This window comes from Vulpes lagopus, chromosome 17 (assembly GCF_018345385.1).
Source record: "Vulpes lagopus strain Blue_001 chromosome 17, ASM1834538v1, whole genome shotgun sequence".
In the NCBI taxonomy this organism is placed as follows: domain Eukaryota; kingdom Metazoa; phylum Chordata; class Mammalia; order Carnivora; family Canidae; genus Vulpes; species Vulpes lagopus.
Genome location: NC_054840.1, coordinates 25,889,837 through 25,917,053, shown reverse-complemented (window position 1 = coordinate 25,917,053; position 27,217 = coordinate 25,889,837). Strand labels below are relative to the sequence as shown.

General features: G+C 40.4%; 1 protein-coding gene across 1 annotated transcript in view; it reads right to left on the bottom strand.

Annotated features, from left to right (window-relative positions):
- MCF2L2 (MCF.2 cell line derived transforming sequence-like 2) overlaps nt 1-27,217 on the bottom strand; it is a 183,353-nt gene that overhangs the window by 32,557 nt on the left and 123,579 nt on the right. Inside the window, exons 11-14 of the mRNA XM_041731529.1 lie at nt 24,092-24,283; nt 21,534-21,725; nt 14,110-14,287; nt 9,244-9,323 (exon numbers count right to left, since the gene is read on the bottom strand). Of these exons, the coding sequence (XP_041587463.1) occupies nt 9,244-9,323; nt 14,110-14,287; nt 21,534-21,725; nt 24,092-24,283 (642 nt within the window). The remainder of the gene's footprint in view (nt 1-9,243; nt 9,324-14,109; nt 14,288-21,533; nt 21,726-24,091; nt 24,284-27,217) is intronic.

Here is a 27,217-nt window from a genome sequence, read left to right as displayed (position 1 = left end):
CTGCTTATAATATCAAATACCAACATAGGTGCTATTGCTTCTGCTTTTAAGATGAAAGCTAAATTGTAGCCAGATTACTTTTAGGGAAAAAATTTAAATTAAGCTTCCTGAAAGCTCTAGAAGGAAGACTACATATTTACATAAATGCTTGATTTTTTCAAATACTGGTCTTTTTGTTCCTTTTATTTTAAATAATGAACCAAGAAAATTGACCACAGACCAAATGACCAATTGCTGCTATATTTTTTGTTAGAGATTCCCTAGGAGGGATCCCTGGGTGGTGCAGCGGTTTGGTGCCTGCCTTTGGCCCAGGGCGCGATCCTGGAGACCCGGGATCGAATCCCACGTCGGCCTCCCAGTGCATGGAGCCTGCTTCTCCCTCTGCCTGTATGTCTCTGTGCCCCTCTCTCTCTCTGTGACTATCATAAATAAATAAAAATTTATATAAAAAAAAAGATTCCCTAGGAGCCTCGCTGAATTATACAATGATGCTTTTTTATATATTTTTTATCCATTTTTAAAATGCATCTATTTCAGAGACAGAAAGAGCGCACATTTGCCAGGGGAGGAAAGAGGGACAAACTGACTCTGCCCTTTGCACAGAGCAGTCACAGGGCTCAATCTCAATTTCAATCTCATGACCCTGAGATCACGACCTGAGATGAAACCAAGAGTTGGGCTCTTAACCAACTGAGCCACCCAGGTGCCCCTAAAATGATGCTTTTTTAAAGCAGAGCAAAAAGTCTCTGTGAAATCATATCCTGCTTCCCTTCAATCAACCCTGACTTAGAATTGCCTCTAGGGCATCTCACAGAGTAGATTTTCTCAGACAACTGGTGATTTAAAAGGGAATCAACCGGTAAGCCACCCTATTGGAGAGCCAATCCAGTGCAAATGCTCCTCCCCATTTATGTGCATTTTATGCTGAAGAAAAAAGATGACAGCGATAGCAGGCAGCTGCCAACTGCTCTGGACGCAACGTACTCCATGTACCCCCATTTCTACCCCAGCCTCTCCCCAGTTTGAAAGTGACATCAACCCACATACAGGTTCTCTAGAAGCACCTTGAATGATGACTTCCTATGTCTTCTCAACAAATACATAATCTAATTGTTTTCGATTCCCCCATATTTTGAAGAAAGATGTGTTTCAAAATTGAGAAAACAGCCTAAGTGCCTAGCTTGAAGGAATCTTGTTTAAAAACTTTATTTCTGGGATCCCTGGGTGGCGCAGCAGTTTGGCGCCTGCCTTTGGCCCAGGGCGCGATCCTGGAGACCCGGGATCAAATCCCACGTCAGGCTCCCGGTGCGTGGAGCCTGCTTCTCCCTCTGCCTGTGTCTCTGCCTCTCTCTCTCTCTCTCTCTCTCTCTCTCTCTCTGTGACTATCATAAATAAATAAAAATTTAAAAAAAAAAACAACTTTATTTCAGGGGAACCAGGGTGGCTCAGTCAGTTGGGTGACTGACTCTTGGTTTTAGCTTTTTTTTAATGGCAAATATTTCCAGAAGGGTTAAGGAGCTATCAGTCACTCATCATCCATGCAGTGCTATAAACTAGCTCATTCAGATATTCTCGCACATCTAGTCCAGATCAGCTATACTGGGTTGGGTCTTCCAAGAGGGAGGATAGAGAAGAAGGTTTTAGCACATGTTATAGACTAAAACCCTTTGGAGGAGAAGGGCAGGCTTGAGAAGACAGGCATGAGTAGTCCTGAGGCTTTAGGGAAAGGTCTCAAATGCAAACTTTTCCTATTGAAAATTTTTCCAGGATCTCTTTTCTCTAAGACCTTGAAATCCCCAGCCAGTATTGGTAGTAATTAGTTCAATGATCTCACTGGTTACATTGGTTTTTAAAGGCTGGACTAATACTCTAAACACTGTTTATGATATTTTGTTTGTGGGAAAAGTGTCCTCTTTAAAAACTGTAACATTGTTTTAACAGTGATTTACAAGTCTGTAGTTCTGTTTAGAATATTAGAAATTAAGGGGCACCTGGGTGGCTCAGTCGTTTAAGCAGCTGCCTTCGGCTCAAGTCATGATCCCAGGGTCCTGGGATGGAGCCCTGCATCAGGCTCCCCATTTAATGGGCAGCCTATTTCTCCCTTTCCCCACTGCTCATACTTGCTCTCTCTCTCTCTCAAGAAAAAAAAAAATAAATAAATAAAATCTTTCGGAAAAAAAAAATATTAGAAATTGAGAAACATGTTGCAATATACCTTTCTCCCATTCCCAACCCAATAAAATGTGAAAGAAATAAGTGTGCTGGGATGCCTGGGTGGCTCAATGGTTGAGTGTCTGCCTTCAGCTCAGGGCATGGTCCCAGAGACCCATGAGTCCCACGTCAGGCTCCACTGGAGGAGCCTGCTTCTCCCTCTGTCTATGTCTCTGCCTCTCTCTGTGTCTCTCATGAATAAATAAATAAAATCTTTTTTAAAAAAAAGAAAGAAGTGTGCCAAGGACATTGAAAAGAAGTGGCCCACATATCTAGAATTTTCTCAAGCTATTTGATTTCATGTGATTTTAACTTCAATGCATAAATGACAATGTAACTTAATTCTTATGTCTATAAATTTTAACTCACAAATAAAATCACAAGTTTGATAAGTACTTCATTAGATAAATTTTGGTCCCTAACCTATTTCACAAATAATTTCCACATAACCTCAAGGTCAATTGGCTGACTCTCATTATTGGGGTGTGGGGAGGGTGGCTACAGCTCATAGAAAGAGAGGGTGTGGGTTGCTGTTCTAGATCTATAAAACCCTACAAATGTTGGATTTAGTCTTCATCAGTCCTCACTCTTTACTGTTTCTCCTGAGTGCTCTATATTAGCCAACAAATTCATCCAATGAGGAATCCAAGATGGAAACTTCAAGTATCTTCAGTATCTTCTTTCCCTACTAAATATTTTCCCTTTCTTTTCTGCTTTGATCTTTATTCGTCATTCATCACACTTTCTTGATAGTCTAGTTTATTTTAGACAACTGGGGAGAACATCAGGATGGATGGGTATAAACTCTACCCATCTCCCCTTTCCTGTCATTATTAGGCTCTTAATACTGGAGTCACATCCAGACTGTGACACCTGCTGGCAGCTGGTCCATCTCCCTGCCTTCTTCTAGTCTACTCTTCATTGTCATACCAGAGTCATCTTTCTAATACATAAATGCCTTTCCTAGCAACAACTCCTAACCAAAGCTTTCAGCAACCTACCTCTCTGGCTTTCTCGAACCATTTCCAGAATAGCCTATGCCCCTTCAGACTTTTGAGACTTTATACACTTCCCCATCTTGACTGCCCTTCTCTGTCTTATCCCTTTCAAAGTTGTATTTATATTGCAAAGTTAAGTTCAAATGCCATGTCCTTTATAAAAAATATCCCCAATATCCTTGTTATGAACTGTTCCCTCTTCTGCCTCCTACCATGCTTTATTCCTTCTACTGGCAGTATGTCATCCTTCTCTACATTATAAATTATTTGAAATATGTTGTTTCCATCATGAAACTTGTAAGTTTCCTGAGTTTAGAACCCATGTTAGAATTATTTCCATATGACCCATAGCAATTGCCTTAATATATATTAAATGGAGCTGAATAAGACATCTAGATTGGACCAACCGAACATTTTAGTCATCTCAGTTTTTTATTGGTCAAATAGCAAAGTCAACAGTGGTCTTAACTGTTACTCTCTCCTTTTTCATATAGCTCCCTCAATGAAAGTACATTTTCATAGATGAATAGAATCACACCCTTACTTCACTAAGTTCTGGAGTCTATATTAGCCTAAGAGATCCATATCCACCTCTCCTTTTTTTTTTCAGATTTTATTTATTTATTCATGAAAGACACAGAGAGAGAGAGAGAGAAAGGCAGAGACACAGGCAGAGGGAGAAGCAGGCTCCACGCAGGGAGCCCGACATGGGACTCGATCCCAGGTCTCCAGGATCACGCCCTGGGCTGAAAGCAGGTGCTAAACTGCTGAGCCACCCAGGGATTCCCTCCACCTCTCCTTTATCCCAAGTCTTTATGACCTATGAAAATATAGCCTCTTGACCAGTGTGATCAAAAATGCAATCATTAGACCACCTGTATTCTAGTTACCAAATTAAAAATTTTAAATTTAAAAGTTAAAAATTCAGATTCCTGGACCATATTCTAGCCCTCCTGAATCAGGATCTCTGAGGGTAGAGCTTGAGAATCTGCATTATTAATAAGCTTCTCGGGGCTGCAATACATAGGAAACCTTGACAATCTTGGTTCTAGAAATTCTTCAGAAAGATTAGTTGGGAGTTGCCTCAAAGATTTGGTGGATTCTCTGAATGATCAGACTTCAAGCATCATAGAGGGTGAACACTGAAATGTGCTTATAGTTTATACAGCTCTCCCACTGAGAATCAGAAAGATAAATGAAAGCTTTGGGGATTCAAAGGAGTGAGAAAGCAAGGAACTGAGTTTGGGCCTGATCTATTATCATTTAGCAAAACAGTACATATTCAAGATTAGGAGAAGTTACTCAGTTTACGACCTGAATATGACCTTCCTTCAGCTACTTTTCATCTTTTATACAGAACATTCTATCTATAAACATGGGATTAAATGGGAAACTAAAATTACCAACAATCTGCTATATGTGAGGCATCATGCTAAGTACTTGCCATATATTTCTCATTTTAAAAATTTTGCTATTTTTTTATTTAATATTATTATTATTGAAGTCATATAGTTCTCATTTAATCAACCACCTGTAAAGTTGCTTTAGCCCCATTTTGCAGAAGTGGAAACTTAGAGCATGAGAGATTAAATAAACTGGTAGTTAGGTAGATTAAGCAACTAATGGACTATAGGTAAATGGATTAAGTTAAATAAGAAAACTGTTGGATTAAACAAACTACAAGTTTCAAATCCCAGGTCCACCATTTACTGGTTGAGTGACCCTTAGGGAAACGCACTTAACTTCTCAGAGTCTCAACAGCATCACAGATAAAATGAGGGAAACACCGTCTTCCTCATCATCTTCTTCAAGGCCCTAAGGATTTGTCATGAAAAGGGTATATATAGCATGATGTCTGGGCCTCATCAGTGTTAACAACTCTTCTCTCACCTCCCTAATCTATAGCCTGTAGCCTTGGCTTTTTTTTTTCTTTAATTTTTATGAAGGAGGCTGTTGGCAGCCTCAAAGGGCCTCTGCTACTGTAAGCCACTTTAACAGGTACGTAGGAACAGTTTGTTGGTGTTCACAGCCAGTAGCTCTACCTTTATCCTGAGGGTTCACATTCATGAAAAAGGAATTTTCATCACCCTTTGGCTTCTTTCCAGCTCTGAAGAAGCTATGATATGAGCGGCCAGGGAAAGCAAGCTCCTGTGAGTCATGCTTTCAGCTTCCAGCTGATGACGTAAAGCACCTGAACTAGCCACATCACCACAGCCAGCAACCACAGAGAATCTCCTCCACTGCTAGGCTTTCCCAGACCACGTCAGTGAGTCTAACACATGGCTGCACAGCTGCCAGATGGCCCAGAGAGCCTCAGACAGCTTGCCAAGTTTAGTTGAAGTTCCTTCCAACAAGTAAAGCAAGGATTACACTACCTGAGAAGATGGAATGCCTTTTTTGGAAATGAGTTCTCTGATGATGACAACTTCATACCACGATTTTGTTGAAGTATTAGTGACTCTAGTGGCATCATGAGTGGTTTTGGTTTTTGGCTTTTGTTTGTTTGTTTGTTTTGTCTGTGAGCATTTATCCAAGGAGGGCAAGGTGAGCCATTTTTCATAATGTTTTGATTTGCGCTATGGTTTCATTTCATCTTTGTGGTCTAGGCCTAAGGTCAAGGATGTCAGAATTGTCATCAGAGTTAGACGTTATGCTTCTGGTCATCTGTCTTGGACAGTGGCCACAAAACACAAGCATCAGTGATCGTTCTTGGTGTTAGTCAACCTCCTTGTCCCCCTTGTAATAAACTACGAATCACACAGACATGACTCTTTTTTCTATTTTTTTTTATTTTTTATTTTTGTATTTATGAGAGTCACAGAGAGAGAGAGAGAGAGAGAGAGAGGCAGAGACACAGGCAGAGGGAGAAGCAGGCTTCATGCAGGGAGCCCCACGTGGGATTCGATCCCGGGTCTCCAGGATCGCGCCCTGGGCCAAAGGCAGGCGCCAAACCACTGCGCCACCCAGGGATCCCATGACTCTTTTTTCTAATGTTTCTTTTATTTTACTAGTTTTCCTATATATTTTGGGATGATGGTTTCCCTGGTTAAACTGCCTCCCTTGTCAAATGCTAATTGCATTTATTGGTCATGAATCAATTTTTAAGTCTACAATTTAGGGATTTCATTCATATATCCTCTTCCTTTCTACTCATAGTCAGCCATAACTATATGGATTCTGCTCACACTTCTCATAGCCTTGGTGTTTAGAAGTAGAAGTCTGAGCAGCCTCTGTTTGCCAAATTGAGGAAGTCTGGCAGACTGTTCCTACCCTGCTTCCTCCACTGCCTTGACTATTAAAATACATGTTGTTGCAGGAAAAGCCCTTTACTAAATACACAAACAAGGGAACAATAAGGAAAAATAAAAACAAAAGCCCAGGACAATTGTAACATTGGCTTGCGCCAACTTACCAGTACCTGTGCTATTGGTGATCTGCCTGCATATGAGGGAGCCAGCATCCCAGCAGGATGGGCTTGGAGCCTGAATTAAATAAGCAGCATGGCCAAAAAAGAAGAAACCAAAAGTCTGGTGGTCAGAACTTCTTGGATTCTACTCAACATTTTCCAACCCTATAGGCCTCTGATTCTTCCCCTGCTCTAGTTCCTGCATTGTCTATTCTTACCAACATACAAAATTGGAGTAAATAAAAATGTAGCTTATGGAAAAATTTGTCTTAAATACCTTAAAGTCCTGAGACTTTTCCCTGAGAAAAGGTGCTTTATGCTTACTGACTATAGTTCCTTTTTTTTCTCAACAAATAAAACAGCAGCACTCATTTTTATTGTTCACAATTATTGAAATAATTCGCTCGAATTTGGAGTCTTTTATTATGAGAACCTCCACATACACACAATTCCCACGGCATCTTTATAGAGTAGACCATAAATATATTGTCTAAAGATGAGCAAAGAAAATCAGAGAGCTATGAGATAAGTTCAAATCACATTGTGGGTGAATAGGAACAGCATGGAAGTTCAGGGGCTGGACATGTGCTTCAGTGCACTTGACACAGCTCTTACCTCCAAAGATGAGATTCTCTGAAGTCAAGGGTACACATCAGGGTAGGGTGATGCTCAGTTTTGAAAATGATCAGAGTTAAACCTGTTTTATGTCACTCAATAATTCCACAGACTCCATGGATGTCAAGTCTGGCAAAATTTCATTACATATGCCCATTTCAAACTCTTTTTTTTTTTTTAAGATTTTATTTATTTACATGATAGAGCATGAGCAAGGGAGACAGGTAAAGGAAGAAGGAGGAGTAGACTCCCCACTGATCAGGGAGCCTGACATAGGGCTCAATGCCAAGACCCCAGGATCATGACCTGAGCCAAAGGCAGATGCTTAACCAACTGAGTCACCCAGGCACCTGCTATTTACTCTTTTAAATGGCTGATCAGGATTGTGTGAAACTGAAGTTTGTTACTTAACTCAGGAAAGCACAGTAAAGCAATTTCTCCAACCACAGGAGATTCTGAAATAGCTGCAGCAATGCCCTCATCTGCCTAAACTATAAAAGGATGACTAAACAGACAAAAGAATTGCAGGTTTCTCTAAGAGTAGTCTGCTGGGAACTCTGCTTCCCACATTGTTTCTGTCTTGAGGAAGAAAAGTCTGAGACCTGCTCTCTGCCTGACTCTGTGATAGTTGGTGGAAGACATGTGGGGTCCTCTATTCAGACACACTGGGCACAGATGGTGAATCCAAACTGTTGCTAAAGCGCATGTGACTCATGCTCTACTGGCTTCTGCTTTCGGAACCATTCCATCAGCCAGATACTCAATTTTTAGTGAGGCAGGGGCAAAAGGGCCCTTTCTAGGATTGCTTTTGCAACGACATATTTTTTATTTGAGTCTTGAAATATAATGTTACTTTACAATTATACAGTGCTTGGCAATTTTCAAGTTTCCATTTGCTGCTCAAAATTAGTTTCAGATGATAGCTGTTGTTATCCCCATTTTTATAGAGGAGAAATGGAGGCTTAAAGTGGCTTATGTGGCTTCAATGCGGGTCTGCCTAATTCCAAAGCTTATGTTTTTCTTTAACCTTCATTTTGAAATATTATGGATTCACATAAGGTTGCAAAGAAACAGAGGGAAATTTCATGTACCCTTCCCCAACTTCCTCTAATATTAATATTTTACACAGCTAGAGCATAATATTAAAACCAAGAAAGTGATGTGAATACAATCTACAGAGTTTATTCAGAGCTCACCACTTAGGCATGTGTGTGTGTGTGTGTGTGCGTGTGTGTGTAGCTCTATGCAATTCAGTCAGGTTTTTTGTACATAAACTACACATTGTTCTACCAATTTTAAATATGAAGTCAGATTATAGGAATGCACAAAATGATTTTCCTTCAATAACATAATATCTACCAACAATTACATCCATGACCATAACCAGTTTTTCTTTCTTTTTTTTTTTTTTTTAGATTTTACTTATTCATTCATGAGATACACAGAGCGAGGCAGAGACACAGGCAGAGGGAGAAGCAGGCTCCCTGCAGGGAGCTTGACCCGGAACTCCATCGCAGGACCCCGGGATCACAACCTGAGCCAAAGGCAGATGCTCAACCACTGAGCCACCCGGACGTCCCACCAAATTAAATTTTCTAGTTGCAATTAAGAAGAAAGAAAAGGGGATCCCTGGGTGGCGCAGCAGTTTGGCACCTGCCTTTGGCCCAGGGCGCGATCCTGGGATCGAATCCCACGTCGGGCTCCCGGTGCATGGAGCCTGCTTCTCCCTCTGCCTGTGTCTCTGCCTCTCTCTCTCTCTCTCTCTCTCTGTGTGTGTGTGTGTGTCTCATGAATGAATAAATAAAATCTTAAAAAAAAAAAAAAAGAAGAAAAAAAGGAAGAAATCCTATAAACCTCAGCTCTTGAGAGCAGTAGTCTGGAAGTGTGATAGGTATGGAGAGGGTAGTAACTCTCCCATACCTCTCTCAAATAAACTTCATTTATTGGTAAGTACGGCAACAATACTCTCTCATGTCAGAAATTTCTATCTATAAAAGAAAAAGGTGGTCCTACCTTGACTTCAAATTTAGTCTCATCATCTTCCTTTTCTAATGTCCCTGTATAAGTTTCCTCAGATGTTCTCTGAAGAGGAGCTAGAGAGATAAAGAAAACATGCCATTAATTTGGCAACTCAGCTTATAAATAACCCAGGGTGTGTGTGCCCTGGCTTGGATGAGCAGTTGGACTGGGTTGGGCTTAACAAAGCTTAATTGAGCTGCTGTGGTGATTTCCGAGGTGGGAGATGAAATTGGAGGGGAAGGAGAGATGCAGAAAAAAAATTGCCCTTGACCCCAGGCATTTAACATTTGATCCAAAGAGGCAAAAGTCACACAGACCACTACAAAAAACACCAAACTACAATAAATCAGTAAATGTAATGTGGTTAAAACAAGAGAATTTCCATCATTCCCATTTTTAAGGCTCAGCGAAAAGGTCACTTTTCTTCATGAAGTCTTCCTTGACATTCAAACTTCATGGATTCTTTTCTGTACTGCTGCTTTAGCATTTATCTTTGTACCATATAATACTGTAGTTGATGTTGCTCTTGGATTAGAAAACCAGATTCAATTCTAGATACCACATTTATTGGACATATATATATTTTATACTATATAAGTAATTTGTCCTTATTACAGACAACTTAAAAAATGCTAAAATCTTACCACTTAAACACAATCATTTCCTTAAAGAGTTCTCTTCCTCTTTCTCTCTCCACATACACACACCCATGAAATCCATCCCCCCACACACTCACATAATCATACTATGATATACAAGAGAATGTCTATGCCAGCCCCAGCCAGGAATTGTTGCTAATCTAACAGTTGGATTATGGAACCACATATATTAGTGGATGAGACAACTATGTAAAGAATGAATAAATAAAAAAAATTTAGAATGAATAAGCTGAGTCAAGATGGAACTGGGCTGTCTTGCTCTTGCTCTCTTCCCTGTCTGTCACCCTCCCTTCCTTTCCACAGAGCTCATAGGACACCTGGGAGATATCCTCTCTTTAGGCATTCAGCTTTAAGAATGGAACTTGGGGAAGTGAAGCCCTGGTTAGGCCCTGAGGCTTTCTAACCCAACATTATCAGAAGGCTGCATTGAGCATGATTGCTGCGAGGCTAGTAAGTGATTTCTACGTTCCAAAATGCCATCCACCTAATGCCCCCAATATATCACACTGATTCTTATCTGTGATGAACTGTGGCCTCCAGAGATTCCTCCCAACCTTCAGGTTCTGTGAGTCAACTGGAATCAGCTGGGCTTTCTATGGAATTTTTTCATTGATTTTATTGCAATCTGTAGTGAAATACACTGTTTGTTGTTCTTGGTTATATGACCACTGAAGCTACTTCATAACAATGAACAATCCTTTGAGCTCCTCACTCTCTGCAGGATCCCTTTAAACTGAGTGATTGCAGGCATAATAACTGGATGCTAGAAGTGCATACATTATAATTGGCAACACCCATGACTGAGAAGCACCACCCTTCCCACTGTAAGTACAACAGAGAAGTTGAAGGCAGGGGCAAGGAGCCACATTGCCAGCATTTGAGTCTTGCTCTTTCATGTACAAGACTCATTATTATCAGAGTAATCTCTGTGCCTTTGTTTCTTCATCAGTAAAGTGTGGAATAATGAGAAAGCCTCTAGTATAGGGTTATGAGGCTTAATGAGTTAATATATGCAGTGTTTAGATCATGGTAAACAGTACATTTTAGCTATTATAGCCACAAAAGAATTTTTCACATTCTTTATAAATGTTAGGTTAAATGCTGTACCCAAGGCACCCAGCTAACGAGAGTCAGAGCCAAGATTCCAGCTCCCTAATGCTACTTGCACTGTGAAATATAATGGTTTGTCCTGGAACAGACTCAGTTACTAAGGAGGAATCAGATAAATGTGTTTGAAAATCTTGTTAGTGACTTGCCTGAATCCACACTCAGCAGTTACTATCCAAAGCAAAAGTGCAGAATTGTTCTGCAAAATGAGCAAGATGTCTGGCCAAAGACAATGATACCCATTCAGACACGACAAAGATCTACTTATGCTAGAAGGGTCATTATCCATGATGAGATATTGTATTTGAAAAAAAATGAGAAACAAGCTATTATTCCGGCTTTATTTACTTGTAACAAACATATATCCCTTAAAACAATGACAGAGGAAAAAATCACAGAAATGAACACAATTTAGTTTTGGAAAGGATCTCTAAATGAGAATTTAGGAGAACCAGGTCCTATCTCTAGCCATCCAAAAAGATTTCTCTGTGTGTGAATGTCTGTTTGTATGTGTGAGCAGGATGTGTGCATAAGTGTATTGAGTGTGTCTGTGTGTGTGTGTGTGTGTGTGCACATAGAAAATTCAAAAAAGAAATGCACTAAACTATTATCAAAGCTTGATTCTAAAAAGTGGAATGTGTAATGGGAGACAGGGGACTGTCAACCATATGAAATGGAGACTTACCAAAAGACTCCATAATTTTCAGATAAATAAAAACCAAAAGAATTTGTTTCCAACAGATCTACACAACAAGAAATGCATAGGAAGTTCTTTACCCTAAAGAGAATGACACAAAGTGATGATTCAGATCTACAATAAGGAATAAAAAGAATACTGGAAATGACTGAATAAGGGAGTAGATGTAAAAGACTATTTATATAAAACAAAAAAAAATACTGAGTTATATCTGAGCATATATCTGAGAAAAGCAATGCAAAGAGGTATGCTAAAAAGCCAATAAGGGATTAAAACAGAACACTAAAAAAAAATTGCTAACCCAAAAGAAGGTAGGAAAGGAGGAACAGAAAGGGGAAAATGAGAAAATAAATACAAGTAACAAAATTGTAGCTCTAAATCCAACTATATCAATAATCACATTGTAAGTAAATGGATAAAATACTCCAATCAGAAGGTAGAGGTTAACAGACTGTATTAAAAAGTCAACCCCCCCCCCCCAAAAAAAAGTCAAGGCCCAATTTTATGCTGCTTACCAGAGATATACTTTAAAAACAATAGAAGAATGGAAAAAATATATTATGCAAATACTAAGCATAAGAAAGCTGGAGTGCTATATTAATAGCAGACAAAATAGACTTCAGGACAAAGAGTATTACTAAATATAAGGAGAGAAGAAGAGATGTTTCCTAATTATAAAAGAACCAGTGTATCTGGAAGACATAACAATTATGAACATATATGTGCTTAATAACAGAGTTTCAAATAACGGAGTAACAAATAACATATATAACATATCCAAGAGAAGTTTATTCCAGGAATGTAAAATTGTTTTAACATTTGAAAATAAATCATGTAATCCACCATATTAACAAATAAAGGAGAAAATTATATGATCATTTCAATATACGCACCATGAAGAGCATCTGAAAGTCAACAATCATTCTTGATGAAAACTCTCCTCAGACTAGGAAGAGAAGGGAACTTTCTCAACCTGATAAAAGGTGTCTGTGAAAAACTTACTGTTAATATCATACTTTAAGGTAGAAAAGGAACTCTTTGCCTTAACATTGTGAAAAGGATAAAGATGTCTGCTCTCACCACTTCTATTCAACACTGTACTGGAGGTCTCAACATTATAATGAGGCAAGGGGGGAAAAAGCATAAAGATTGAAACAGAAAGATGACCGGATTATATTTTATTCAAAAATATATTCCTATTGTTAGTTAAATATGGTAAATCATATTTACTATACAGTTAAAAAAAAACATGAAATATCTAAGATCTCTACACTCAAACCAGTATAGTATACTGCCAAATACCATATCACTTCACTCATGTGAAATTTAAGAAAGAAAAAAATGAGCAAAGGGATAAAAGAGAGAGGCAAACCAAGTAACACACTCAAACTATAGAGAATAAACTGATGGGGATAAACATAGAGAGAATAAACAGAGGGGAGGTATGGGGGTGGGGTGGGGGGAGGGGGGGCGCAGCTCGGTTCAACAGGTGATGGGGATTAAGAAGTGTACTTGTCCTGATGAGCACTGGGTGAAGTATGGAAGTGTCCAATCACTATCTCGTACACCTGAAACTAATATTACACTGTACGTTAACTAACTGGAACTTAAACAAAAACTCAAAAAAAGAGCAAACAAAAACCAAAATCAAAAAATAACTATAGTGCCAAGTATATATCCCAGGACCCTGGGATCGAGGCCCACGTTGGGCTCCCTGCTCAGCAAAAAGCCTTGCTTTTCCCTCTTTTCCCCACTCATGCTCTCTCTCACTATCTCTGTCTCTCTCTCTCAAATAAAGTCTTTCAAGATCTAAATAAATGAAGAGTTATAACATCTATGAGTTGAAACTCAATATTGGTATGATAACAGTTTTCCCCAAATTGACCTAAAAATTCAGTTCAACCTCCATCATAATGTCAGCAGAAATTGAAAAGTGATTCTAAAATTTATATGGAAATGAAAAGGACCTAAAATAGTCAAAATAATCTGGAAAAAAACACATATGACTTATACTACCTGATCTCAAGGCTTACTAATAAGCTATTGTAATCAAGACCATACAAGACTAGTGTAAGGACCTATCTATTGTTTTATCTTTACAAAGAACCAACTTTACACTGGACTGCTAATAGAATCTTGTGAGCATTTTAAAGGTCCTTAGTGGAGTCTATTACATGCTGATGTTATTTGCACATTTATATTATTCATCTTCTAGACTGTGAGCATCTCCTTGTACACAGGCACTCAATTTTACCTAACTCTATAAAGTCTGCAATGCCTGTACTATCCATATCTATAGTTTATTTTAAATAATATTTGTGAAAACACCTACAGTCTCAACCCTAATAAGCATTATGAAACATAAGAGCACAAAGCTTCCTTCCCCAAATAACCTACCCAAGGTGAAGGGCTGACTGGTTTTTGGTGACATCCATTTTGGGGAGGACTCAGGATGAGGGGCCACAGGTTGCACTGGGCGAGTCTGTCTGGCTGCCAGTTTCATCAAACTCATTTGCCTCTTGTGAAATATTTCCTGTACATCGCACAGCTTCTGCAGTACTTCCTGGGCTTTGGCCTACAGGAACAAAAGGAAAACATAACCAGGTCACTCTGCACGGGCCTGAGGACATGAAGCATTCTCTTACTCCCATCTTCCCCTCCTCCCCCAGCCTCACTTCTTTCAGGTGACCCTTCCATCCATATGCAAGTCCTGGCACAATTTACCCTGCACCAGAATTGTGATTCTGAGAGTTTGCATCTCTCACCTGATGGATAATGATCATATCCTTTCCTTTTCAGCACTGTATCTCCATGCCTAGAACACTGCCTAGCACAGAGCGGTGCTCAGTAAATATATATTGAGCAGATAAATGTTCACAAAGCCATGTCCATTAACAGTAGAAGAGGATGCCACAGACTATGAATAAAGAACATCAGGCTACTTTACAAAACAGGAGGATTTCAAAATAAGAGGTGTGCCCTGAATAAAGGTTCTGTTGCAGAAAACAGTTTAAGGGTTCTGGAGGAAAGAGTTGCCTACATCCTGAGGCATGATTCAGGGAACCCCAAATACCCAAGGGTAAACATTTAAATTTTATTCTGTGAGACCCCCTTCCCTATACATAAGTAGTAAAGAAGTAAACTGAAAAAATACCAAGGGAAAGATGAAATTCACAGACATTCCCCTAACTGATCATATGTTCTAAGGCAGAGATTTTTTTTTTTTAATTTTTATTTATTTATGATAGTCACACAGAGAGAGAGAGAGAGAGGCAGAGAGTCACAGGCAGAGGGAGAAGCAGGCTCCATGCACCGGGAGCCCGACGTGGGATTCGATCCCGGGTCTCCAGGATCGCGCCCTGGGCCAAAGGCAGGCGCCAAACCGCTGCACCACCCAGGGATCCCGGCAGAGATTTAAGAGAGTAAGAAATAAGCCCTGTAGGGGCATCTGAGAGGCTTAGTCAGTTGAGCATCTGCCTTTGGCTCAGGCCCTTATTCCAGGACCCTGGGATGGAGCCCCATGTTGGGCTCCCAGCTCGGGGAAAAGCCTGCTTCTCCCTCTCCTCCCCACTTACTCACTACCTCTGTCTCTCTCTCAAATAAATAAATAAAATCTTAAAAAAAAAAAAAGCAAAACAAAACAAAACAAAAAATCTCTGAGTTTCCACCAAGGCCTAAATTCAGCTGAATATGTTTCTTCTGTCCTTGCTTCCAGCATGACATCCCTATACCTCTATTGGGTCAAGGGAAGTGGGTAGTCTTTTCTTTGTCATGCCAACTCTGACGGATGTCAGACATCTCACATTTAACATCTGTCTCCTGGATTTTAGCCACCAAAGAAAGGATCCAAAATTAGAAGAGCTCAACCACCACAAGCCATATAGGGTGCTCTGAGGTTGCCTAATTCTGAAAGTACAGGCTCAGCAGCACACACTCAGGGAGGTTGCCACATTTTGCAACTAGAAAAGTATACTTGTCTTTTTTATGATGGGCCATCTTCTGAGGGAAAGAGCCAATTGCCCTGAGGGAGAAATACCATGTTAGTTATGGGATAACTGTTCCTCTACAGATGGAGGATCCTATCAAGGCTGACCTCTACTCCAAGATCTAGTGCTAGTCTCAGACCTTATAGAGTCAAGAGTACAGACCTGGACAGTCTGATACAATAACCACTCGCCACTTGAGACTACTGACACCTAAAATGCAGCTTGTCTGAATTGAATTGTGCCATGAGTGTAAAATACACACTAGATTTTGAGGACTTAGAATAAAAAAGAATGTAAATAATAATTTTTGATATTGATTATAAATTTAAACAGTATTTTGGATATTGGTTAAATTAAACATTATTAAAATTTATTTCACTTGTTTCTTTTCACTTTTTTAAATGTGGCTACTAGAAAATCTTTTTTTTTTTTTTAATTTATGATAGTCACACAGAGAAAGATAGAGAGGCAGAGACACAGGCAGAGGGAGAAGCAGGCTCCATGCACCGGGAGCCCGACGTGGGACTCGATTCCGGGTCTCCAGGATCGTGCCCTGGGCCAAAGGCAGGTGCCAAACCACTGCGTCACCCAGGGATCCCCGGCTACTAGAAAATGTTAATTCATATGTACAGCTTGCATTATATTTCTATTGAACAGTGTTGGTCTGGACTAGGGGTCAGCAAAATTTTTCTGTAAAGGGCCAAACAGTAAATATTTCAGGTTTTGCAGACCATCTAGTCTATTACAACTACTGCCCTCTGATGCTGTAGCACAAAAGTAGTCATATATAATGTATAACACATAAATGAATGAGTGTGGCTGTGTTCTGATAAAACTTTATTTATGAAAGTCGATGGCAAGCAGCTTTGGTCCACACACTATCATTTGCAGACCCGTGATCTAGATTAAGGTGAAGCTTGTGTTTAAAAGGTCTCTTCAGAGAATGTGTCTCTGGCCTCAGGAAGCTCAGGTGTACAGTGGACAGCTATGGTCCAGATCCCAAATGAAACCAAATCCCCTTATGTCAGAGTGATAGCAATGTCAATTTGTATTTCTGGGGGGATGGTGATGACACTTGGTGGCCAGCTCAGTTATAAGCTTGAGAAAATGGAGTCATAGGTGTTAACTGCTGCACAAATATCAAGAAATCTGACTGAAAGGATGTCTGTCAAATTGGTTTTGTATGGTGTAAACCCTGATGTGAGGTCAGTGCCACATGCTGGAGCCCTGTGACTCACCACTTGGACTGGGCAGGACTTGAATCACCTTTGCTCTCTTGCATCTCCCTCTTAAGATCCCAGGGTGAACCTTGGAAATGGTGAGGTGGTCAGAAGAGACCCTAAATCTAAACTCAGATGAAGGAGGAGTTGGTGCAAGATATACAACTGCATCCCCTCTTCTTCTCTTTCCTCTTTTTACTTGCAAAGCCATTATCCATACCACAATCAGAATTATCTTTCCAGGATGTAAACCTGATCATATAACTTCTATCTTTAAATGCCCTGCTGGGATAAAGTCCAGACTCGTCAGAAAACACTGGATCTTTCATCAACCAACCCTGACTTCCCTCTAGTCTAACCTCCACTTGTCCCCACTTCTCACTCCAGCCTCCAGCTATGCAATTATGGGAACATTCTTATTTCTAGTCTGCCCTCTCACCTCCTCTGCCTTCTGCTGAGGTTCCCTCCCTCTGCTTTGTCTCACTTAAAAACTCCTACCCAATCTTCTAGGCCAAATTTAGGCAACTTCTCCTAAGAACACCCTGACCTCCCCAGGCTGAGCTGAACTTTGCCTCTCCTATGTGCCCCACTGTCCCTTCCATTCCATATGCTCTTGGACAACAGGCAGTTACTGGGGACATGTTTGTCTTCCACTAAACTGCTAGCACCAAATAAATAAATAAATAAATAAATAAATAAATAAATAAATAAACAAACTGCTAGCACCTTCACTATAGACATGTTTGTCTTCCACTAAACTGCTAGCAGCAAATAAATAAATAAATAAATAAATAAATAAATAAATAAATAAACTGCTAGCACCTTCACTATAGAGATAGTGACCTTCATTATTGTACTCCTAGAATACAAATAAGGCACAAACTGGGTTCCCAGTGAATACTTAAATAATTGAATTTTGCTATTTGTTACTGTGATTGTTTCATTTTCTAGACTGGGTGGTGAAAGTGGACAAAGGAGAAAAAATCAAAACAGCAGCACTAAGAGGGTAGCACAGTAGCAATATATTGCAGAGAAGCACTTGAAAAGGCTTAGACAGACAGGGTGGCTGCTATAAGAACAAAAGTTTAATTGTAGATATAGTTTTGATAATCACTTTGTCTTAAATATAACAAATTCAATTATTTAGACATAGAGTATCAGTGTTTTAGAAATAAATTTTATTTTCTCAAATAGTTTTAGAATTACAGAAAAAATTATAAAATAGTACAGAGAAGTCCCATATAGACTACCCAGTTTCCCCTATCTTAACAGTTTACATTAGTATGGTACATTTCTCACAAATTATAAAACAATATTGATATGTTATTTTATTATAAAAATAAATTATTATTATTATTATTAAATAAAGTCCATATTTTAGTTAGATTTCCTTAGTCTTATCTAATATACTTTTTCTGCCAGGGGCCACTCCAAGATCCCATATTATATGTAGTTGCCATAACTTCTTAGGCTCTTCTTGGCTGTGGCAGTTTCTTAGCTTTTCCTGGTTTTTGATGATCTTAACTATTTTGAGGAGTATTGGTCATATATTTTGTAGCATGCCCCTCAGCTGGAATTTATCTGATGTTTTTCTCATGATTGGACTGGAGCTATGAGTTGGGGGGTATAAGACCATGGCAGTAAAGTGCCATGTTCATCCCATCATATCAAGGGTACATCATATCTGCATGACAACACTGTTAATGTTGTTGACCTTGGTCACCTGGTTGAGGTCGTGTGTGTAAAGTCACTTCACTATAACATCACTTTTTGTCTCTCCCTCCCTGTACTGACAAAGTGAGCCACTATGTACAGCCCCATATTTAAGGGTTGGGGAATTTGCTCTATCTCCTTGAGGGCAAAGTATCTACATAAATAATTTAGAATTCTTCTACATGGGAGGTTAGTTTCTTCTGCCCCATTTATTTATTCCATCATTTATTTGTATCATATATATTTATTCATATTGTTCTATTATTGGCCATGGGGAGTTCTTTTCAATTGCCACCTATGTCCCATCACTGTGGTTTGTTGTTTTGTTTTTAATAGTTCCTTCTGCTACTACAAGATGCTCTAGGATCATCTTGTATATTCCCTGTCCCAGCCCTAGAATCAGCCATTTCTCCAAGGATCTCAGGTCTCTTTTATTGAAGAATGGTATTAGACACCAAGATCTTAGGGGTAGGTGTGCTCGTTGACACTGGAAGTCTCATTGCTTCTAGACTATTTCAACTGTCAAAATAAAAAGGTACATGTGTCTGTACCATATCTACATTAACATGTATCTAGGAATATTTCTATATGTGTAGAATACTAGTTTTGACAACAAAGTCATTACTTCTCAGTGGATAGAACTTTCTCTGATACAACAGGATATTTAAATCTTATAACCTAAAATTTTACTTCAAACCCATCAAAAGATGGGCTCTGGGGATAGTTTGATTCATTTGACATATAGAATTTAAAAAAATTATTCTCTTACAATCCTCTCCTTTCCCTATATTTCTGCCTGTTTTCCAAGATGGTTTATGAAGTTTTATTCATTTCCTGGTAGGTGGTATGGCTAGGAATTTTGCTGAAGTTGGCCAGAACAGCAGCTGTGGCCACAAATCTCCCTGGTTGACTGAATACACTAATTTGAGCAGCTAATGGAGTTGGAGCTGGGTGAGACTATTCTGCCTTAGGAATCTGACCTGGAGCTACCAATACCAGGTCTGCAGTGTAGAATCTACACCAGATGGGCCTTCTCTTTCTTCCTTCTGCAAGGAAGCAGAGGGTCCTTGTGTTGTGAGAAGGTGTCTGCCTATCCATCCCCCACCCCTTACCATGTTCATACCTTACCACCAAAAGACTTTAGAGAAAGAACATCCTTAAGGTACAGCTCTGCACTGAGCTGCCCCCACTGTACTTGACCCACTCTGCCACCTGCCTGCCACTTGCTCAACAAATACGGATTGAACACCAGGCAAAGGTTAGGCACAGGGATACAGAGATGGATAAAGCTCCTGCACTTCAGGAGCTCCCAGTATAATAAGCAAGACAGACATTTAAGTAAATAAGTAGAATGCAGTATGGTATATAACATATTACAGCAAAGGCTCTTAGCCTGAATCCATGGATGGACTTCAGGGTATCCCATAAAAATTAACTATAAAAGTTATATATGCTGGATATTCCCCATTAGTTGCCCTACTACATCTTCTTTTCCCTGCTCTGTGTCCCAGGAAGCTGACCTCTACAGACTCTGTTGAGTAGGCTCACATGCCTATGGGTTTTTAATTGGTTTGGCCAATGGGTAGCACCACCAGGAAATTCAAGACAGGGAGCAAGGACAGTAGGGATATATATTTCCCCATTGGTGGTCTCATCCCTCTGCCCAAGGCCATAACTCTTAAAGCATCTTTCACAGTCACAGCTACAGTGCTTCCTGGGATCTCTTTTGTCTTTGAGGCCTTTGAGGCTTCCTGGGATCTCCTTTGCCTTGAGGCTGGTAACTACTTTCTGTTTCTTGTTAGCCCCAGGGACCTTCACCATCCCTACTGGGTTCCCCAAATCCTGCCCATATCTTTGTAAAAAGTGCCTGCATCAAACTCCTTCAATCACTTTGAGTATGCTCCCTATACTGGGGATCACTTGAGCCAAGACCTGGAGAATGAGTAGAGATAATGGGGGAGACTTTCTAGACCAAAAGTAATGGCATGTGCAGAGGACACAGGGCTAGAGGTAAGCTGGCACAAGTGCACCCTGAAAGAATGTGAATTAGATTCTGTGACTCAAAAGAATAAGGGCCCTATAGGAAAGATACATACAAGGTGATGTGAATCTCAGAGGAAGGTGTACTATACATAATTCTTCTGATTTCATAACAGAATGCTCCTCTCAAAATGCAAATCCAATCAAGTTATTCCCCTGCTTAAATCCTTCAGTGGCTTCCCACTGCTCTTAGAATAAAGACCAGACTCCCTAATATGGCCCACAGAGCCTTGCTTCATCTGCCTCTCTCTTATATCACCCCAAACACCCTCCCTTTGCTCTCTGTATTCCAGCCATCCTGACCTTTGCCAGCTTTGTTCTGCACTTGTGCCAGCTTCCCTCCAGCCCTGTGTCCTCTGCACATGCTATTACCTCTGGTCTGGAAAGGCTCCCCCATTATCTCTACTCATTATCCAAGCCTTGGCTCAAGTGATTCCCAGTCTAGGCCAAGTTCTTCTGTCACATACCCAGCAGGATCCTGAATCTCTCCTCCAGACCACTTATCTCAGCTTGTAACATATTCTTATGTTTTGTGTTTGACATTTATTAATGTTAGCCTCTCCCACTAAGTTTCATCAGGTATGGAACCATGTCTTATTTCTTCTCATGGCTGTGTCCTCAGCACAATGCATGATACACCAGAGATGCTCATGAGTATTTGGAGAGAAATGAATGACTGAAGGTGGTATTTGGGTGAGATCACAAAGGGTCAGTTTGCCAGGAAGCACAAACCAAGAGTCTAAGATGCCACCTGAGAATTCTGGAACTGGTGAGCCTGCTCAGTACAGATTTTCTTACGTAACAGGCAAAAGGTCCCCCAGGGCTTTCTAACTGCAAGATGAAAATAACCCAGAAATATTACCTTTACATCAATGGTGAGTATCAACTCAAACTGGCTGTAAAATTCCATGTGGCTGGGCAACTGGTACTCTTTCGCTGTACTCAGGAATGCCTCAATGTCGTTCAAGGCAACATCAACCCCCTCTCGTGACTGGCACTTGTCTACAGCTTGGGAAGCCAAAAGGTAGATTCCTGTTTCACACCACTGGATGACCTTTCAAAAGAAACACAGTGCTCTATGTAATCAGCCTGACCACAACTCAGCCACCACAACCATCAAGGAGGTCTGAGCTCATATGTGGTCTAGAAGGATCCTGAGGCAATGGAAAATTGTTCTGGGACAGAATAAAGTTCATAGGTCTAACCACTGTCAACACAACTATAAGGTGGACAAACCCAAACTAATTTTACATCTGTTCATTTCTCAGGAAGTCAACTAGTCAGTAAAAAGAATTGTATAAACGTTCTTCTCTTTTACACTGACAGTAATTGCTACATCTCCAAAGGAGGAAAAGTTACGTATTCTTAGGTTTGGTCTAACCATTGAGAAATGTAACTAATGACTTTTGCAGTTTGCCTTCTAGGCCACTCATCTTGTATCCTAATTGATTATAAGAGCATATGTTGACAAATAAGGCATTAGACCTGGCCTGTACATGTCTTCCTAGGGGAGGGAATGTTTTTAACAAAAACACTACTTTCCTCTGTCCACATTTGCATTTACTGGCATTTGTCCTTCCTAGGGAACCATCCAAGAATGCAAAGCTTTGTAACTCAGGACAGCAATACTCAAATTTTCCAGAATGCTGGGATGAAGTCAAATAGGTGATGAATTCTAACATTTCAATTTTTAAAAGATTAAACAGAAAGATAGGGGCCCTTGTGCTGTCTGAATATTTATGTGGAAAGAAGCTGCTAGTGCAAGTATATCTGTATTTCCATTTACCGTGTGACCTGAAGAGCTATGTAAAATAACTATCCAGGGGGAAAAGAGCAAAACAAAGCACTCCAAAGTAGTTATCTCTAAGTGGGAAAATTATAGCCAACTTACATTTGTTTTTATTATTTCCTTAAATTCCTTATACTAAATGTGTACTACTTTGACAATAACAAAACATAATAAAGATATCTAAACATTAATGATTACCACCATGTGGGGATGAGAAGGGGAATGGATGTGTAGGTGTCCATAAGTAACTCTTTTCCTTCTCCTCCTTCCTACATTTTTGGATTTTCAAAATAATGCAAATCATGCTTTGACATACACTATGAAAACTTTCTCTTGAAACATCATGCCTAGATTCATAGAAAACATTAAGTTGGGGTCTTCCAGAGAATCAGAGCAGGGACACACACACACACACACACACACACACACACTCCACACACTAACATTAGACTATTTAACTCTGGAGTAGAAATGGAGTGAGGAAAACAGCAGCTGATCCTGCAGAGTTCACACACAGAGCAGTCAGTGGACCAGGCCCTCCTGAGCCACTTGCTTCTGGAACAGTTGTATTTCATTGACATTACAATCCTTTTGGCATTGGGATGATGTAAACAGCCTGGGTGTGTGCCCCCAGCCATCAGAGAGAAACAGCTACAGGATTGGAGCATGCTGACTCATGGCCATGAGCCACATGCTGCCTGCAAATAGCTGACAGAGAAGGCTCCAGAAGTCATACCCCTGCTGACCAGGCACCTGTCTCAGAGATCACCACTGAAGGGCACCAGAAGCTGTGTCCCTTCCCTGTGAGCCATCTGCACAGTTTTGCTATCTAGTCTAGGGAACCTGGGGTTTGGAATTTGGCAGTCCTGACTTCATCTTCAATTCCCTATTTTTACCACAGGTGTAGTCATGAGGAATCACTTATCCCACAGTTTTTCAGCATCATCCCTGTACCACCTGTACCAGAATCACCCGGAAACTTGGTGAAAATACTGATTCCTGGGCATCATCCTAGACTTACTGAATCTAAGTCTCCAGAATGGTACCTTAGAGAGTCTACAATTATAGCAAACTGGTTCTCATGTATCAAATGCTGAATATCAGTTTCTGTCTCCATAAAATAATGTCATTAATACCTTTCTCCTAGGTTGTCTTGAGGATTAAATAGATGATATAATTATGTTTCTGGTAGGAACATAGTAAGTGCTCAATAAATGGTAGAAATGTATAATGGTCATTATTACTTAAGTGTCTCCAAAAGGATTCATAATCTGATGACTACATATAAGGAGAAGCACTTTGCAAATATAGTGCTTTGTTCTCTGCCTAAAGGGGAATCAAGAAATGTCCCACAGGGCCAGGTCAAACATACTCTAAGTCTAGGGCTACATAAAGGAAAATGAACATTTGTTCATTCTAATGGGATATGGTGGGATGGCGGGGGTACTTTTGACCTCCAATACTTCTATGACCTAGAATCTGCACAGTGTTTTTAATGCCTCTCAAGCACTATTTCACATGAAGTATGTTATCCTCTCAGCAATTTTGTGGGGGCAGGGATGATGAATATGATTAAGACCATTTTATAGAAAATTTAGCAAACATCATGGTCATGGCTTCACTGTGCTCACCTTGTCCAGCTGTCTATGCAGCTCCAAGGACTTTTGTAAAATGTCATGTTTTTTCTTATTTTCATTGATGAAGTCATCACAGAGGTGCCTGAGCTCTACACATCTCGGTCTGATGGAATCCATTGCATAGTGGTGGCTTTGGATGAGCTGGTCCCCAATTATTGCAAGCAGCTGGGCCTTTTCCAAGGGCTCCTGTGAAGTGAACATCCATAGCCAAGCATCAGAAGCCAGGTAATGGTAAGGCTGACATTTGTCTACTGCATGCTCAAAACCTGGAGGGAGCCTAGGGAGATGTCGGATGTCAGGCTGAGAGTCACAACCAAGGACCTGGGAAAACTCTGTGGCAGGCCAGGGTCTCCAGGAAGTCTAGCTTAGTCTAGGGTCACCTGGACTCTGAAGAAGAGCAAGTCACTCATTCAAGTGTCTAGTGAGTTTTGGGCTAGGCACTGAGGATATAGTGTTAACAAGCTATGATTTTCAGCCTAATGGAGAGCTCAGATAATCAAACAAATAATACCAGTAATTCAACTATGACAACTGTGATAAGTTTTTGCCAGAAGAGCATGAAGTGTTATACTGACCAGAACTGGAGACTCTGAATTCTGCTGTCAACTAAATGGAAAAGTAAAAAGGATCAGACATGTGGCACTGAGGAGAGAGTGGAGTCAGCTGAATTTGAGAAATCAGTAAGATCTGGTTTGAACAACTCTATGGGGGATCATGAGACTTAAGAAATGTTTATCTAAACCCCTTCCTGTAATTCACAGGATCCCAGTCTGCTCTGATTTCATCTGTCCAGCAACCATATTTCCTACCTCTTTCTGCATGGCTTGCTTTGTTCTAACCACATGTGCCATGTTTACCCCCCCCCCTTTATTTTTTTAAAGACTTTATTTATTTATTCATGAGAGACACAGAGAGAGGCAGAGACACAGGCAGAGGGAGGAGAAGCAGGCTTCCATGCAGGAGCCCAATACAGGACTTGATCCTGGAATCCCAGAGGCAAAGGCAGACACTCAAGTGGACGTCTCATTGTTTTTTTTGTTTGTTTGTTTGTTTGTTTGTTTGTTTGTTTGTTTGTTTAAGAGAGGGAGAAAGAGAATCCTACACAGGCTCCATGCCCAGCATGGAGCCCAACAAGGGGCTCACTCACCACCCTGAGATCATGACCTGAGCTAAAATCAAGAGTCGGAATGCTTAACCAACTGAGCCACCCAAGCACCTCCATGTTTAACTGTTTTTAATTCACTCATCACATGCTACTGAGGACCTCCCATGTGCCAAATACTGTCCTAAGTGCTTAGGGTTTTGGTGGTAAACAAAGTAGCAGAAATCCCTGCCCTCATGAAGCTTACATGTTAATAGGAGACCCAGGCAATAAACAATTAGATGTGTAGATTACATCATGTCTTAGTGATGAGTCCTATGGAGAAAGATCAAACAGGGAAAGGAAGGTAGAGAGTGTTGGTGGAGGAGTTTCTATTTTAATGGGATAGGTATAGGAAGGCTCACTCAGAAAATGCCATCCAAGAAGTGCAGAAACATTTAATATAACTGGGGCACCTGGGTGGCTCAGTGGTTGAGGGTCTGCCTTTGGCTCGGGTCCTGATCCCGGGGTCCTGGGATAGAGTCCCGCATCAGGCTTCTTGCAGAGAGCCTGCTTCTCCCTCTGCCTATATCTCTGTGTCTCTAATGAATAAATAAATAAAATCTTAAAAAAAAAAAAACAAGAAAAAGAAAAGCTCAAACTTCTGAGCAATGCACAGAGAGCGTTTCATCACCTGGCTCATACCTGAGCCTCTTCCTTCTCCCCTTTCCTCACCCCAATCCTCTGCTATAACCCAACTAATGACCTGTTCACAGCTTTCCAAAGATTCAGGCAGCTTTCCTTCTCTACTTGCTCCCTCTGCCTAGAAAGCCCCATCTTTCCCTCACCACCCCCACCCCCACATCTCTATCCACCTCCTCCTGATGCACCTACACTCCCCTGGAGCTAACTCTACATCACCCTTCAGAGTGCATCCTCTCCAGGAAGCTTTCTTTAACTCCACCATTCTACCTTGATGCTCCTTTTCTGTGCTCCCTTAATGCTCTGTGCCCTTTCTTGATCAGAGCATGTACTTTGCTGTATTGTGATCACTGATCTATCACCTGCACTATGCAGTAGACCCTTGTGAGCATGCACCAGCTCTTACTCAACTTAAAATGTCCATGGTACAAGCTAGGTACTTAGGAATAAATGATTGTTGTGCAAAAGAAAACTGAGTAATGATATTGGAATAAAGTGACACAAATCTAGCAGTAGCTATTTTAAAAGAACTCAGGGATAAATGCCCAGTGCATTTAGGCTGCCCAGCAAAGGCCAGGTACACGGGTTGCTATCCCTGAGAAAAGGTTAGAATGCTAATTCCTTAGGCAGTGATGTTTCACTGTTTTCCTCACTGCTGTGTCCTCATAACTTAGAATAAGACTTGGCATAGTAGGACATCAACAAATATCTGCAAAATGAAACAACAATGAATGTGACGCTCTTACTAGACCTGCTTGGTCACTGCAGGTTGAGCCTAAGAAACATTCTGTAGCACAGAATTTGTCCCACTACCTCTGTGACATTAATAACAACAGTTAATATTCCCTGAGAGCTTTCTGTATGCCAGGCACCATTCCAAATGCTTAAACTGTTTCCTTTACTCCTTGCAACAAACCATTTGACATAGGCCCTGTTCAACAAAAGAGAAGTAGAGGCAAAAATGACCCAGGTAGGAAAGGGAAGAGCCAAGCTTCAAACTCATGTACTCTGGCTTCTGAATCTGGTTCTGATCAACACACAGAGAAAAACAGCTGAATCTGTTCTGCCTAAGCTAAGAGGCCTCATTTGGTTGATCAAACCTGTCTGACTTTAGTCAAATATAGAAGTATGAAAACTTGGCAAGGAAACCTGTTGACTTCTTTTTTTTTTTTTTTTTTTAAGTCCGGCTGCCAAATTTATTAAGAATAGCACAACATTTCTGGGCCCAGGGAACTTCACCACAGAATATTTCCCAAGTGCCCTTCACTTGGCATGCAGCATTTCAGCCTTCAGAACTGTTCTTAAAACACTGAGATGTTGGAGAAGAGATGAGCAGT